The sequence below is a fragment of the Tenrec ecaudatus genome, chromosome 13 (genome assembly GCF_050624435.1).
Source record: "Tenrec ecaudatus isolate mTenEca1 chromosome 13, mTenEca1.hap1, whole genome shotgun sequence".
Lineage (NCBI taxonomy): Eukaryota > Metazoa > Chordata > Mammalia > Afrosoricida > Tenrecidae > Tenrec > Tenrec ecaudatus.
Window position 1 is genome coordinate 35,678,801 of NC_134542.1, and position 16,041 is coordinate 35,694,841.

A 16,041-nucleotide genomic window follows, 5' to 3' on the forward strand; every position below is an offset into this window, starting at 1 on the left:
ATTTCTTCCAACACAGATCAATTTGTCCTTCTGGCAGTCCAGGACACTTTCAATATTCTTCTCCAGCACCACGATTCAAAATGCGTCAATTCTTATTTGGTCTTCCTTATTCCATGTCCACCTTTCACGTGTATATGAAGCAATAGAGAACACACCATTGCTTGGGTCAGGTGAACCTCAATACTGAAAGTAACGTCCTTGCTCTTCTATACTTTAAAGAGGTCTTGGGTGGGAGGATAGGGAGATGATTATTTCAGAAGCACTGAGATTCTGTTTGTGGGGGTGGAAGTTTTGGCAAAAGACAATGATAATTGTCTACATGATTGTCTATATGGCTGTAGGATTGACATAACTGATCTCACTGAACTGTGTATAGGTGAAAATGGTAAATTGGCAAATATGATATTATCTATATTTTTACAACAATTTGAAAGTGTTATTTTAGAAGCCATCCCATAAAACACAATCCAAAATCCATTTTAGCTAAACATGCCTTCAGAAACACATAAGCAGCTAGTTATACCCAAAGAGCTGAGAGTGCGCTATGAAGCACGTTAGGAGCAAGCTAAACCAGGACACACTGGGCGGGACGGGGACAGGCAGCGTTTCACTCTGTTGAGCACAGGGTTCCCATGAGCTGGAAATGACTCCATAGCACCTAAAAACCACAAACGTGAAGGGGGTGGGTGCCCCAGCACATACGTGCTGATAATAGCTTGCACCCAGCGTGACAGTGAACTGTGTGGCGACATACTTTGAGACCATGGAGTGTTCAGGTCTTCCCTACCAAAACAGAGTTTAGGTGCAACTGTAAACTAAAACACCAGTCAGGTAAACCCTGAAAGTATAAAAAAGTCCATTTTCTATTATTTCCCAATACAAAGCAAATTGTTATTAACATCGACTTACAGAGACTGTCAAACTGCTGCATTAAACACTCTTACACGTGAAAACTCGTAACGCTGTAAAATACGCCCTAGAATTATCCCACAGGCTTTTCTGTCAGTAACCAGTAACAAACCCTTTTTCTCATGGGAGCTGTTCAGTACCACATAGACGATGACTCCACATTTAATTTACAAATCTCTACTAAATGGAATTTGAGCAATCAGACTTTCAGGAAAAATATAAAAATGTTCCCTCACAAAATTTCGTCCCCGAAATTCTAATTTTTAATCATCTCATTTTATAGGTAATGCATTACTTTTCAAAAGATTTCTTAATACGAACTACAATCACATCAAAAAATGTTTCAAAGTTTAAATCCTAAGGCCAGAGCTCCACGTAAGAGAACAGAGAGGAGTGAATTTGCCTGCTAAGGATTAGGCCCTACTCACCTGTAGGGGGAGTGGAAGAAACAACAGGGGGAGTTGGAGAAGTGAAGCCATCAGCAAGGGTCTGGGCCCCCCCTGCAGCAGCGTCTGGGGCAGTGGAGGGAGGGGCAGTGGCGGGAGCGGGAGGGGTGGGGGCAGATGCCACCGTGGCAGGCGGGGGAGGGGTGCCAGCAGAGCCAGCAGGGGCTGAGGGGAGAGAGGTAAAAGCAGCATTAAGGACCAACAGTAACATCAGGCAGGATTCCAAAAGGCGACAGAGGATTTAGTGTTAGATATTCAGTGCTTGGCACTAAACAAAAGAGAGAGAATGTTGAAAATAAAAAAAAAGAATGAGGCTCGGTTAAAGGATTATTAGGTATGCAGCAAATAATTCAAGATGCTCTGGGGAAGATTCATGAAAAACAAAGTTGGTTTTTTTTTTTTACCTGAAAACTGCTACTCTGGAAGAAAAGTGTTCCCTTTATATTGTTATATTATAACATTCTGTAAACACTGTACAAAGCTAGGTAGAGCACACTAGAAAGTAGCAATATTCCATTTGAATCATAAAAATCAGAACGTAAGCATGGATTCCAGGCGTAAGCATTTTATCAAGTTTTTAAAAACTCCTTTCTCAAATTAAAAAACTATCTCACTATTTTAAATACATTAAACATTTAATATTCTATCCTAGCCTTATTTGTGTCATGCTTTTAAAACCTTGGGTCCTCAGGTCAAATAAGTATGTTGGTCTACATCAGAGAAAGAGGGCACCATGACAGACTCCAAGCTCCAAAGTCATCTAAATTTAAGACTGTACCCATCTTCCCATTTATCGGCATGATTAAAGATGCCAAAGACCAGGTGATGCAAAAATCAGTCTTGTAGGAAAATGAAGGATGACCACATCAGATCACAAATGGGAGATGAACAACACATCTTTACATAACTGCCAAGTGACATCATTACAGAACTGCCAAGCCACTATGAATTATGGCCTAATCAAATTGGCACATAACCTTAACCATTACAGCCAGCGTAATGTGGCCTTACCCCTCAGCTCTCTGCTGCCGGTGTACATGATTACCACAGGCAACAGTTGAATGGAGCTGTTTGTCCATGGTCATAACTGTGGAGTGTCATATCACAAGACAGTCAATCAGCGAGGACTGGGTATACTTTTAAATGTGCTGGTCCTTTGTGCAGCAAGATGATTCTTAGGCTAAGTACTCATTGCGGCCAAAGGCATGCACTGCTCATGGTATCAGCAGAAATTAAACATCTCACTCATACCGAGTGGGTACCTGGAAGCTCAAGCACCAACTGAGTCACAGCAGCAAAGGGTAAAACCAGCTAACATAAGAAATGCAGAAGACAAAAACTTACAAATCACTTGGTTAAAAAGACTACATGTATAAGGATTTCCCGATATTTATGGAGTCCTAGAAGGGGAAAAAAATCCGGATTATGAAAAAAGTCCACTGTAAAACTCAAAATGAACTCAAATTGGGAGAGGACAGGTGAAGATGGAGCACCACTGGTGTTTTACCTGGAAAGACACTGGGCGGAGACGGGGTGGGAACAGCGATGGGAACCCCCACGCTCCCACTGCCGCTGTTCTCCCGGCTGCTGCTCCGGCTACTCGGGTGGCTTCCTGCACTACTCCCACTGCTGCTAGAGAGAGAAGAGCCACCGAGACACGGGCGTTTACAGTCAGCTGCCATCAACATTTCTGAAATGATTACAGCTACAGGAGAGAGGAACCAGAAGTCTACTACTTTAAGAATGTAAGAAATTGGTGTTTGACCATATCTTATCATACAAGTATTAAAGAAATGAGAATGAAAACTGAATTTTTCTCTATAAATACAAAAATGACAAGTGTTGGGACTCAACGCATTGTAAGTATTACCTTCTTACAGTCCAATGTCATGCCTATCTGAAGATAGTTCTTTGAAATGAAAATGTGATTTTCCTAAGAAGACTTAGTTTTACTTTATAATGATATCTTCATACACTAGCTCTCACATTAATATTATATCGTATATAGTTTTTCATCTGTAAAGTTCCACCAAAAAATAACATCTGGTCCACGATTTTCTTGCAGGTCAACTAAACTATAAACCTTGGAAAGAGTTTCCATTTTAATATGTCTGTCCTTGTTCAACTTCCTAACTGTTCAAAGTTGCATCAGAACATGAGGAGAGAGAGGTGGAATCAGATGAGGTTTAGGGGAGTAGAGTGAGGAAAAGAACTCAGTCCTTGAAGAATGAAAGCGATTTAACTCGAGTTAATTGAACAGAGTCTGGCCCCGTGACCGTCACATTCTGCGCTGCGGTCGAGAAGATACCTGTACGTTCGATTTCTTGGATTCACAGAAGCTGTCCTCACAGGGCTCTGCTGCGAGGGGGCCAGATTTCGGGTTGGGCTAGGGACGTAATCGTTTGGAACCACTGGAGGACGCACTGGCTCCAGTGTGCGATAGGGGGAGTGCCGCCTACAAAAAGAAGAGCGGATGTAGTGTGTGATTAGGCAAGTTTCGGCACAAGAAACTCAAAGAGTTGCCAGTAGTGAAATACCATTTGTCATCAAAGGTAGGAAAACGTGTTTTAGCATAACCCAACTACCAATTGTCAGTCTTTCCCAGAACATCACTTCTCCGCCATTAGGATTTTGAGGAGTATTGGTTTTTGTGTTGTTTTGTGTTGTTTTGAAGTCTCCAACCTCATTTCCCCGTGCTCATGCAATTTTGTTCACTCGTTCTCAGAGCGCACACCACTTCATGTTTCCACTCAAAGCAATTATCTTAACACTATGCTGAAGTCTCTCAACTGCACTGCATGAACACACCAATTTTCTTCTTGACACATCTCCCTCATAACCAAACAAACTCAAAGACAAACTGCGCAAATCTAGAAATGTGGCTCTCGACTCCCATACTGACGATCCAAAGCAGCTAGAACTCACTTCTCTGTCCACACAATATACAGAAATTAAACTCTACCAATTCAGAAATACACGATTTTAGCTAACCACCTTCCAGTTGACAGCCTTACCTTCTCCCTCACCTTCCACTTTCACCTCTTTTCTCTTACCTTCCTCATGGTTTGACATTTAAAAGAAAAAAGGTAAAGACACCCTGACCTGAAATTTCCCTTTTAAAGGAAGAGGGGGGTAAAGGGCGAGGAGAAGAGTGAGAGGCATTCTGACAGGAAGCCAGATCCGCTCTGGGACGCTACCGATCCCTGGAGCAGCGCTCGTACACCGGGTCGGAACCCCAGGAACACGTGCTAGGGCGCTTCCTCCGACATGCGCCGTGTGCACGCGCCCGGTTGACTGTGTGACTTACATGCAGAAAAGCGGCATCTTCAGGCTTCCTGGATTCTATTTAACAGTATACATACATAACCAACATAAAATTAATGAGTCTGATTTCAAAAACAAATTAGAACCTCAAGATATAAAAACTAGTGAGTTTTCTTTCCTTAAAGTGATGCTGCTCTTTGGACTTTTGGATTTCCCAGTGTCTCACTTTCCCAAAGGGCCCCGAGGTTCCTGTAAAGACCGTTCTCCAGGGTCACTTGAGTTACAGCTCCTTGCTTTCGGGAAGAGTTCACTTTCAATGGCCCCATGGCCACTGCACTGCCATCCAGGCCTCCTTCAACACATGCACAATGAAAACTAGTAAGGGACACTGGGTGTGACATAGAGCCAAAGAAAGAAAAGGGAATTTTAAGACTGAATTTAAAATACTAAAAAATTTAGGCATCTCTGAAATTATATTAAAAACAGTAAAATAAAAAATTAATTATTTTCCGATTTCCACACCATTTTTCCTAGGCAATAAAAACATCTGATTTCCCATACCGTTTTTCCTAGACAATAAAAACATCTGATTTCCCATACCGTTTTTCCTAGACAATAAAAACGTTCTGTTTATCTAAGGAGACAATCTTTGCTCACTGAGCGTGTACAGTGATGGCAATGATAAGAAAACCGTACACAGCTAGGGCAGAGAACGAAACCCGTGGCTGGGCAGAAACTGCGGAAAAGCCAGGCAGCAGCCATCAACCCGGGGGGTGCAGCAATTCTGGTCTCCAAAAGCCCTGTGGACTTCTTGTGAATAACAGGAAAAGCAAATATTGGCATATCAGTGAATGTTCAAAATTTGAGAATAGAAAATTCTATTTCACTAGAGACTACAGTCTTGATTGAAAATAAAACAAAATCTGTTAAAGACACCACATGTGAGAGAAATATACATGTTCCACAGGAACATTAAACAAGTATTTCCCCTGGATCTCTCTCCAGAACAATTATACTCTACCATGTCAGCTACCGTCTAACCTGAAGTTCAAATGTCACTTGGTCCGCTAGCTTCTTAAGAATTTTTTATCCATAGCAAACAAATCCATCCTATTCCTGGCTGAAATTCATTTTGTTCCTCTATCGCCCTCCATCCTAATTACAATTCATCTTCCAACATCACCCTTTCTGTTGTATCTTCTCTCATTTCTGACCTATCCTGACCCGCAGCCCTGGAGTTAGGTTTTTTTTTGGTGAGGGGGCCAAACACAAGATTGTTAGAGAAAAGCTTTCAAGCACAGAACAAAAAGCCAATGGTTCTCAAAGCATTTTTGTCTTTGTCTTAGGCATCTTTTAAAAATCCAATTTGTAGCACAGTGTCCCTTAATGATAGAGGACAATATTACCCCCTTTTACAGATGAAAAAACTGAGCTGCTGAGAGAGGCTGACTATAAGGGACCACAGAGTCAGCAACAGAACTAGATGAGAATTTTAGTCATCTGGCTTCCAGGATGTATTACATCCACTAGATCACAAGTGTCAATAATGATAAACCACTATAAACTAACATGGCTTTATAGAAAAGGCAAGCTTTTTCATTAATTATCTTTTGCTAAAAGTCAAATCCAGAGCCCAAAAAGCTGCATCCTTAAACTAAAGCTCAATATTCTTATACCAACACAGGTTACACAGAATTTTATAATTTAAATAGCCTTCTTCAGAAGAATAAAGTTAAAATGTAGTAAGGCTAAAAAATTTCTGGAAAATTTGGAATTAAAAATTAGATGCCAATTTATAATAAGCCATGAACCCGGGCCAGAATATTCCCTTAACTTTAAAATCCATTACTATAACAATTTCAAGTATCTTTTAAAGTACAAATGACTCAGAAGAGGGGAAAGGTACACACAAAAAAAGGTAATCCTCGGGAGAAAACATTGTCTTTAAATATTCAAAAATAAGTCTACATATGTAGTGTCTAGTTTTCACACAACACTACTACATGAAATGGTTTTAGTGATGGCTTAGTTACATACTCACCCAAGTGTCCCTTTCCCTGACAATGGGGGGCTGGGAGGCTTCTGAGTTGGAGGTGTTGTACGCGGCAGCCCACCCATCTTCATATTCTGGGTACTCACCTAAAAAATTTTGAGGAAACCTCAACTTAAACTGTATGCAGTGGAATGATGTGGTACTTCGGGGAAACAATGCTATGCTATTTAACAAATGAAGAGGGAAGGCTTACACAGGAAACGTATTAGAGGCCATGCATTTCATATGCAATTTCTACTCTACTGTCGTTCTACAGTTGTACTCAAAGGACTCTTCCTAACATGAGATTTTTCCAATAATTTAAGCTCGTGTACAAAGACTGTATTTGCCATTAGGCCATCACACCAACAGATCACTGGTTAGACTATTTGATATTAAAATCAACTAAAAATCAATAGGATAACTACTTAAACTTTTAATTTTATAAAAGTAACTTAGAAGCAATAATGCATTTAAGCACTTCCCTATTTTTTTGATAGCAAGTAAACCATTTAAAACAAGATGTTTCCCAAATAATAATATGCAATATGCATACGGTCCACTGTAACTAAAGGATATAAAAGTTAAATTGTATAACAGAAAACTTTATTATTATAAATAAATCTGCTTTAATATTCTCTTAAACAGGAATCACCTACCTGCAAACTGCTAGAAGCTCAAGACAGGTTCCTAAATATATGAACTAGAAGATCGAGGGCTGAGGTAATCCCGTCCCTACGCCCGCGCAGGGGCCGGGGGCATTGCCCCAGCTCTCGGGGAAGTGGACCTCTCAAGCCCAACGTGAAGGTCAGTTTAGGCATGAAAGAGATATTACAAAGTTCTAAGTCAAAACTCACCCGTGATTCCACTCACTAGTCTACCCCCACACAAAAAAAGCAAGTGTAACCTGGACAATAGATGCCACCAAAGGAGTAAATCAGCACTGAATAACAACAGCTCTAGAAATCTGGATCTCTTAAGGAGACAACACAAATCACTCACAATCTCAAATTGAATGAGATTAGTGAGTGTTTAAATTTAATGTTCGACATAAAGTTTTCACATCTGACCCTATTTTCAAGCTCCCAAATGGGTCTCAGGTATTCAGGCTGTACTTGAACATGGAAGTGCAAGACGTTAAAGCACTGAAAGTAGAACACACTGATAATCTCCAAATATCAATGATAAGAACTCGTAACAATCATGTACAAAGTATTTAAAAGACCTCTAACTTCGGCTTAGGTGGATTTCTTAAGTATAAAAATAAATCCTAATTGTTATTTAGATAGGAAAGAAATCAGATGAGAGGGCTTCTAACGGATCTTTTGAAAATTCTATTATATTTTAAGTCTCTTTTTCCACAAACTTTCTGAAGCCCCCTTGAAACAACTTCAAACGAATAGGCCAGTGAACACGTTGTGTGTGATGTTAAAGCAATCTTTCATGACAAATGATACCTTTGAGATGCCAATATTTGTACATGAAGCATTCATCTGTAATCATTTTGTTGTTTTTAAACAATGAACACAAAACAAAGTGGCTATCAAGAAAGAAGAAAGAGTAACTTATCCTTGCTCTCTCCCTCAACAATAAGCAGAGGGTATAGGCAGTGCCCAGATTACAAACGAGTCCCACTCCTCAACCTATCATTTGCTCTAATTTGTACGTACATCGGAACAGTTAGGTATGGTTCGTATATACAGTATATAGACTACTATTTGATGCATAGAAAACACTTTTAAAAATACTTCCAGATCACTAAAACATCTTTAGCATAATAAAATTGAGATGCACGCGCAAAGTAGTACCTATTTATCATTACGAACCATTGTATGTACCAGGAATTTTACTGATAGGTTTCATGGGGTTGACTTGTACAGTAGCTATAGGTTATACATATGCTAGACATTTGTAACCAAGGAACTGCCTATATACTGATCATATTTTAAAAGTAAAATGCCAGAAGTTTTAAAAAGCCAATTCACAATTGGGGTAATTTTTAAAACTAATATGACAAATAGTCAATAGCTTTTTAAAACTGTAGCTATTTAATTTATGATACCAAAATATTTTTTAAAGTAGTAACCAAAGTCCTTTAAGCTCAACCTTAATAACATGGAACCTGAAGTTACTTGAACTGTTCAGGGAGAAGTAATAGGTAAACCAAACACTAAACTACAACAGGTTGCTAGTAAAAGGAAGGGAAAGGAGCAGGGATACAAAATAGTAAAAGTAATTTTATTCTATACATGAAATAGCTGAAATATTTTAAAATAGTCTTCCATTTCTGATTTCAGGATTTGGTATGTAAGATGTTTCAGATTAAATTGCAGTATCTTCTGTCTTTTAAATCTACCCCAAAATAATACAAACAATATATAAATTAAAACCTGGTATACATTTAAATAAAACAATATATATTTTTTTAAACAATATATTTTGTGATCTGTTGAATCATCAAATAATTTTATTTGTTGGGTTAATGAGGTTGGATGAATAATTAAAATTTTTAACCAGAAAAAAACCCCACAAAAAAACCACCAGAATCCCAATAGGATGTCCAAACTGTACTGTACCATCTTCATCCTGCTACTCCCTGTGGGTTTTATCATGCTACAATGGGTAGGGTATTACTGTGCTGGAAGCTGTCACTTGTATTTCAAATACTTACCAACTCCTACTCAACGGTCAGGTTTCAGCAGTTTCCAGACTACACAGACTTGGAAGAAGAGCCTGGAAAGCTACTTCCCCTAATTAGCCAATAAGCTTAAGGCGTACAACAGTGTGCTGTCCGCTCATTTGGTTTGAACAAATGACCAGGAGGGACCAAACACTGGAGAAGAACATCACAGTTGAGGAGGCAGGTGGCCGGGTAAGTGGAGGGAAACCCTCACTGGCATGACGGCTGAGGTGAAGGACTTGGACATCCTGGCAATCGTGTGATAACGCAGCACTGGGCAGCAGTCCGTCCTCTTTTATGTAATGTCACCATGAGTTGGTTTCAACTTGAATGGTGTGATCTACACACACCTACCCACCTTTATACTGAGATAAAAGAGGAGGTAAGTATCTTTTCTAGGCATTTTCCTTTGTGAAATAGTCTCTGTCGATGCTAAGTAAGATGAGTACGTTATGCAGAACACGCATAGTGTCGTCTAATTTCAGGAAAGGCTCCTGGGCTGCGCACATGGTTGGTGGTTGGACCTAAAGGTTGGCAGCTTGATACATCCACCAACATCATGGAAGAAAAGCCAGGCAATCTGCTTTTCTCCAGATTGTAGCCAAGAAAACCCTATGGGGCAGTTGGACTCTGCAAAACAGGGGTTGCCTTGAACTAGGATCAGAATCACCTCAAGAGCAACAGGGGAACTTTTCTTTTTAAATTACAGGAAAAAGGAGGTGGAGAGACGGAAACACAAAGCTTCATAAGCTCATGCCACCAAGAAAATCCCAAGTCACAGTCACCCTGTAGGACAAGACAGAAACTGCCCCCGTGAGCTTCTAAAACCACAACTCTTTATGGGACTAGAAAGCCTCACCTTTCTCCTGGGACTGCTGACCTCGTGGTCCGCAGCTCAACATCAAACCACGGTGCTGCCGGGCTCCCAGGAACAATTATCAGGAACACTTCCTTTCTTTAGAAAAGGGTAACAAGTGGGTTTTGTATTACAGTGAATGTGAGGGGAAAAACGATTTCAAATCTAAAATAATGCATTTAAAAAATATTTTTCAATAGTCATGCTGCTCTTATCAGTAAGATATGAGCAAAACACATGACTAAATCGTGTGCATGTGTGTTTCTGTGTACACATGTATATATATCACAAACTTAAAAAGCAAGGCAAAACTGAAGCCACTTCGTAATACAAATCCCACTTGAAACATTTTTGAAAATTACAAATATGAGAACTTTGATTTAGCACAAAAATGCGATTAATGATCTGGAATCATGAGTAAAAGTACTCATTAACAGTTTTAAGGTTTTTTTATTATTATTTATTTATTTTAACAGTTTTAAGGTTTTATTGGGGACTATGGAGTGAAAATTTGGGGATTAATTACAACAACAATCCTATCAAGTGGTTTTTGGGGGGAGGCAGGGGAAGTACATAAAGGGGAAAGCTATCATTGAGAACTATGTAAAGCAGTATGGTTTTTCCTGCCAGAGCACACTCCTGAGAAGATGTGCTTCATTAGGTGTAAAGGGTAGTACCCTCCCACAGTTCACTTCCCCCGTGGCCTGTGGATGCGGAAAGTGGGCCGCACAGGGGTGGAGGACTTCCTTTGGGATCAGAAGGGGCTGTGCTCCCAGGCTTTGTGGAGCATACAGTTGACACCATCATCGGGCCAGTTAATATGCCTTCATCTTTTTCCTACAGGGCTCTCCACTTTCCAGTTCCATCTATTTTGATATAATCAATACCTCCTTAAACTTTGATACCCAATGTTCACAAGTCTCTGAGCTGTCTGGATCCCTCTAACCTTCAGCTGACCAGGCAAGTATCTTTAATTCACAGAAAACATCGCCTCTGCTACTAACAAATGTCTTACTGATGGATGACATGCTGAAAGAAACCATGGGAGATGCGACAGTAGCCCCGGACGCATAGCCACCATTTACCAGCTACCTACCTGACCACTATCGATTGGGAAAGGGGTAGGGGAGACACAAAGGGCTGCAAAGGGAGTTCTGCTTTTGAAAGCTTATACTATTTTTGAATAAATCAGACTGTTTTGAAAAATAAGAGCCCTGGCAGCACTGTGAGTTGGGAGTGGGGTGCTGACCCCACAAGGCTCTAAATTCAAACCCACAGGCTGCTCCGTGGGATTGTGAAAAGTGGCCATCTGCTCTAGGAGACACTTACAGACTCAGACCCCACAAAGGACTGCGACAAGCGGAACGAGCTCGGTGGCACTAGGTTTCTGACTTATTTTTAAAAGGGAAAATTTTTCTGAAAATTCTACGGGGGAGCGGGGGGATGGGGGTGGGGGAGAAAAAGGATTATTGATGTACAAAGGAATAGTTAAAGAAGGATTCGCAAGAAAAAATCTGAGCTGGATTATTAATAAGCTAAAGGTGAGATAGACTTAACTATTAGTGGCTTCAAAAATTTCACGAAAAACAGGATTTAAAGACACTGGGAACTTTGGACACACTTTTGGAAGCCCCTGGTACACAAAGAGAAAGAAGATGTGTGCACGATGTTGTGCTTTTTGTGCCAAGTGGCTGGTGAGCAAAGTTGTGGTCAAGCACTCAGTCAGAACTGTTTCGCCTTAGTGTCTACTGACGGCAGAGCCCTCCAGAACAGTAGAGGAATCCAGAGCCCCACATCCCTGCTGTGATTTCACAATTCCTTCAAGAGGGCTAGGAACCTGGGCACAGTGGATGACAAGTGGGGTTACTAAGCAAAAGGTCAGTAGTTGGTAACTATCAGCAGCTCCTCAGGATACAGATGAAAGCTTTCTACTCCCACAAAAACTTGGTCTCGGCCCAAGGCCCAAGTGTCGGCCAATGGAGATCCCCTCACAGAGGGGTTCAGGAGAGGAGATGGGTCAATGAGGGTGCGAGGTAGTACCGATGAACACAGCTTTCCCCTGGGTCCTGGATGCTTCCTCCCCCCAACTACCATGATCCGAATTCTTCCTTGCAGGGCTGGATAGGGCAGAGGTTGTACACTGGTGCATATGGGGGCTGGAGGCACAGGGAATCCAGGGTGGATGATACCTTCAGCACCAGGGGTGTGAGGGGCGATGCTGGGAGAGTGGAGGGCGAGTGGGTTGGAAAGGGGGAACTGATTACAGGGGTCCACGTGTGACCTCCTCACTGGGAGAGGGACGGCAGAGAAGGGCGGGGAGGGAGACTAGGGCAAGATATGACAAAATAACGATGTATAAATTACCAGGGGCACATTGGGATGGGGGAGCGGGGAGGGAGGGGAAAAAAAGAGGACCTGATGCAAGGGGCTTAAGTGGAGAGCAAATGCCTTGAGAATGATTGGGGCGGGGAATGTATGGATGTGCTTTATACAATTGATGTATGTATATGTATGGATTGTGGTAAGAGTTGTATGAGCCCCTAATAAAATGTAAAAAAAGAAAAAAACAAAACAACTTGGTCTCGGAAACCCAAGGCACAGTTCTACTCTGTCCTATGAGGTCACTGAGTGAGAATCAATTCGATGGCAATGAGTCTGGTTATAGCTTTGGTTACTGGGGCTAGTAAGGAAAAGCCCAAAAATTCCTGCAAGAAGTCAAAATGGAGTCCAGGAATTAGAGCAGGGTTTTAAGACAGACATAAAAATCTTGGTTGGAAGGTTTAGAAGACAAGAAATGGATAAAATCCAAGGAGTGAGCTGAGAGAGTTTGTCTAAACAGGCTTGATGGCCGCAGATTGGAGACAAGTGAAGACAGACAGACAGACAGACAGACAGACAGACAGACAGAGCTCTGAAGGCTTGCTGTTCTTGGCTTTTCTTCCAAGCTTTGTGTCCAAGGAATTAAGCACCAGCCTTGGTTCTTCATGAAAACCGGAACCTAAGAGGCAATTTACTGCACTTCAGTAGGGATGACAATTACTTTAAACAGGTAGTTAAATTACAGGTCTTCAAAAATCACAGAGTTTTCAGAATGTTCTTCACTTGCTAGCTGTAAAGCAAGCCCTCTGACCTTCATCATTATCCTTACTCAGAACCTGACTGGACAGTGTCGGACTGGAATAAATGCTGCAGCAATCCCTGTTATTAAATATGTTTATTTACAAAATATGAAGCTCTGCTCCACGAGAAGCAATGTTCTGCTTTCAAAAGGCAAATCCCTCTCAAATGCATCTCACTGACTTAATTAGCAGGGGCTCGAAACTCCTCTCATTAACATGAAGAGCAGCACAAAGGCCGTGCTTACAAAGGCCTACTTTTATATGGTCGTGGGTATGTATTAAAACATCTTCAACTTGGCCTTTTAGCCATGGGTCTTTTATGCTTTATACTGAGTAAAACTATCACGGCATGCTTCCAAAGGTCTTGAAAATTCAACTCTGTAACTTGTTCTCCCCTGCGCACTGAAGAAATAATAAACTCAGTTTTCAGATGAAAGACTCCCTAACCACCACCAGAACATGTTATATATAAAATGTGAATAACTCAATGTTTAAGAAAGGAGGTCTCCAAAGATGTACACTGGTACAGACAGGAACTGGAAACACAGGGAATCCAGGACAGATGAACCCCTCAGGACCAGTGGTGAGAGTGGCGATACCTGGAGGGTGGAGGGAAGATGGGGTAGAAAGGGGGAACCGATCATAAGGATCTACATATAACCCCCTCCCTGGGGGATGGACAACAGAAATGTAGGTGCAGGGAGATGTTGGACAGTGTAAGACATGACAAAATAATAATAATTTATAAATTATCAAAGGTTTGTGAGGGAGGAGAAAAGGGGAGGGAGGGGGGAAATGAGGAGCTAATAGCAAGGGCTCAAGTAGAAATGTTTTGAGAATGATGATGGCAACAATGTGCAAATGTGCTTGACACGATGGATGGATGGATGGATGGATGGATGGATGGATGGATGGAAGAGTTGTATAAGCCCCCAATAAAATGATTTATTTTAAAAACTAAGGAGGTCTCCTCAGATTCAACTGCAATGTGTCTGGTGCCAAAGTATGACGGTTCTGTTTAAAGTCCATCTGAAAGGTCATGGTTGGTATCTTGAGTCTGCCGGCAAAGACAGAAGCTCACCAAGAGCTTAAGAAGAGCCAAAGAAAGCACAAATAAAAGGAAAGCGGAGGTCTTTAAAAAGTTGTAATGATAAGGAATCGATAATTCTATCTTGCACAAGATTTTTGGTAAACATTTTATTAGGGGCTCATATAACTCTTATCACAATCCATACAAACATACATCAATTGTGTAAAGCCTAACTGTACATTCATTGCCCTCATCATTTTCAAAGCATTTGCTCTCCACTTAAGCCCTTGGCATCAGGGCCTCTTTTTTCCCCCTCCCTCTCCGCTCCCCCCTCCATCATGAGCCCTTGATCATTTTGCACGAGATTTCTACAGCACTTGACAGCATCTGTATATTTCTACGAAGCTCAGAAACCAAGTTTGTTTATATTTGTAATCCCTTCCAATCTTAATCTTCTTCCATTCTAGTACCTACCTTAAATACTTTATTCTTTCATTAATCATCCTTTCAAACCCACTAATTTTATATTTCTCACTAGCATAAGATGATGAATGATTTGGTTTATTTTCTCTTGCTTAAAATAGGTAGGTTTTATTTGAGTGTTCAGACAAAACCAGTATAACTGTGGGCCACAAACTCAGAGGGAAGGCCAAAACATTCTCAAAGGGGATGGGGATGGGAAGGTGGCCTACCAGCACATTCTAGTTTCTAGTTTAAACCCAGTCACCTCTACAACTAAGTAGCAGAAATACCCATACAGAGTCCCAGTAATCAGAAAGTGAGCCTCTAAGTACTGGGAGCAAAGATGTACAGGGCTTTATCTAAGCATGAATGTTTCCTCAGCATATCCTTCTCGAAGACTCTAATTTCTACGCAGTATGGTCTATCTCCCACATGCAAATAGATTCTGAACACAGGAGAGACAAAAATCACAACAGTGTTTAAAAGAAATACGCCAAAAGTAGTGGGATTTACACAAGCTGGTCTAAATTTAGGGGGAAAGGATTTTACCCTTCTCTGTATATAATCTTCGTATTGACTTACTACTTTGTAGGTAACACATCAATAGCCAAAATTTGAATACAGACTTTAGTAAGTAAAGAGTCCAGGTAGCAGCACAGCCCCCTTTTATCTAGTTCATTGAAATCTTACCTATTTAAAAAAAAAAGAAGAAAGAAAAATCTTACCTATTTTAAGCAAAAGAAGTCTCCTTACAAGTCCACATGGAGACGCTTCACTCGCCAAGCCTGCGGGTTTGGACCCTGTGCTGCAGTCCATCTTCAGACCTCTGTCCTACACACCTAATCGACTTCTTGTGACCATGGTTTGCAACTAGCTCTTAAGGCTTGAACTGTGACACACCAAAAAGATGTGCTGAAGTCCTAACCCTTGGTTCCTGTGAACAAGACTTTTGCAGCTCTTATCAGCTCACATGCTGATAGAGTAGATCCTAATCTGTATGAGCAGTACCTGATTCAAGAGAAGGGCAGATAGAGGGAAAGGATTTCACATGAGGATGCATCCATCCACAGCTCGAACACCAAGGAATTCCAGCTGCTGCAGGAAGCGAGGAAGACGGATAAAGCAGCTCCTCTCTCAATTCTCTCAGAAGCAACCAACACGGGTAGGACCCAGGTTGGAGCTCCTAGCCTATAGAATTTTAAGAATAAATTTCTGATGCATTATGTGGTCATTTGTCACAACA

At 41.1% G+C, this 16,041-nt stretch overlaps 1 protein-coding gene across 6 annotated transcripts in view; it reads right to left on the reverse strand.

Annotated features, from left to right (window-relative positions):
• ABI2 (abl interactor 2) overlaps positions 1-16,041 on the reverse strand; it is a 110,673-nt gene that overhangs the window by 33,687 nt on the left and 60,945 nt on the right. For 2 of the 6 annotated variants that reach the window (XM_075530258.1, XM_075530257.1), the window contains exons 4-7: positions 6,661-6,758; positions 3,664-3,810; positions 2,863-2,987; positions 1,338-1,520 (exon numbers count right to left, since the gene is read on the reverse strand). In XM_075530258.1, coding sequence (XP_075386373.1) covers positions 1,338-1,520; positions 2,863-2,987; positions 3,664-3,810; positions 6,661-6,758 — 553 coding nt within the window. The remainder of the gene's footprint in view (positions 1-1,337; positions 1,521-2,862; positions 2,988-3,663; positions 3,811-6,660; positions 6,759-16,041) is intronic. The other 4 variants (XM_075530256.1, XM_075530254.1, XM_075530255.1 and 1 more) reach the window with 2 other exon arrangements.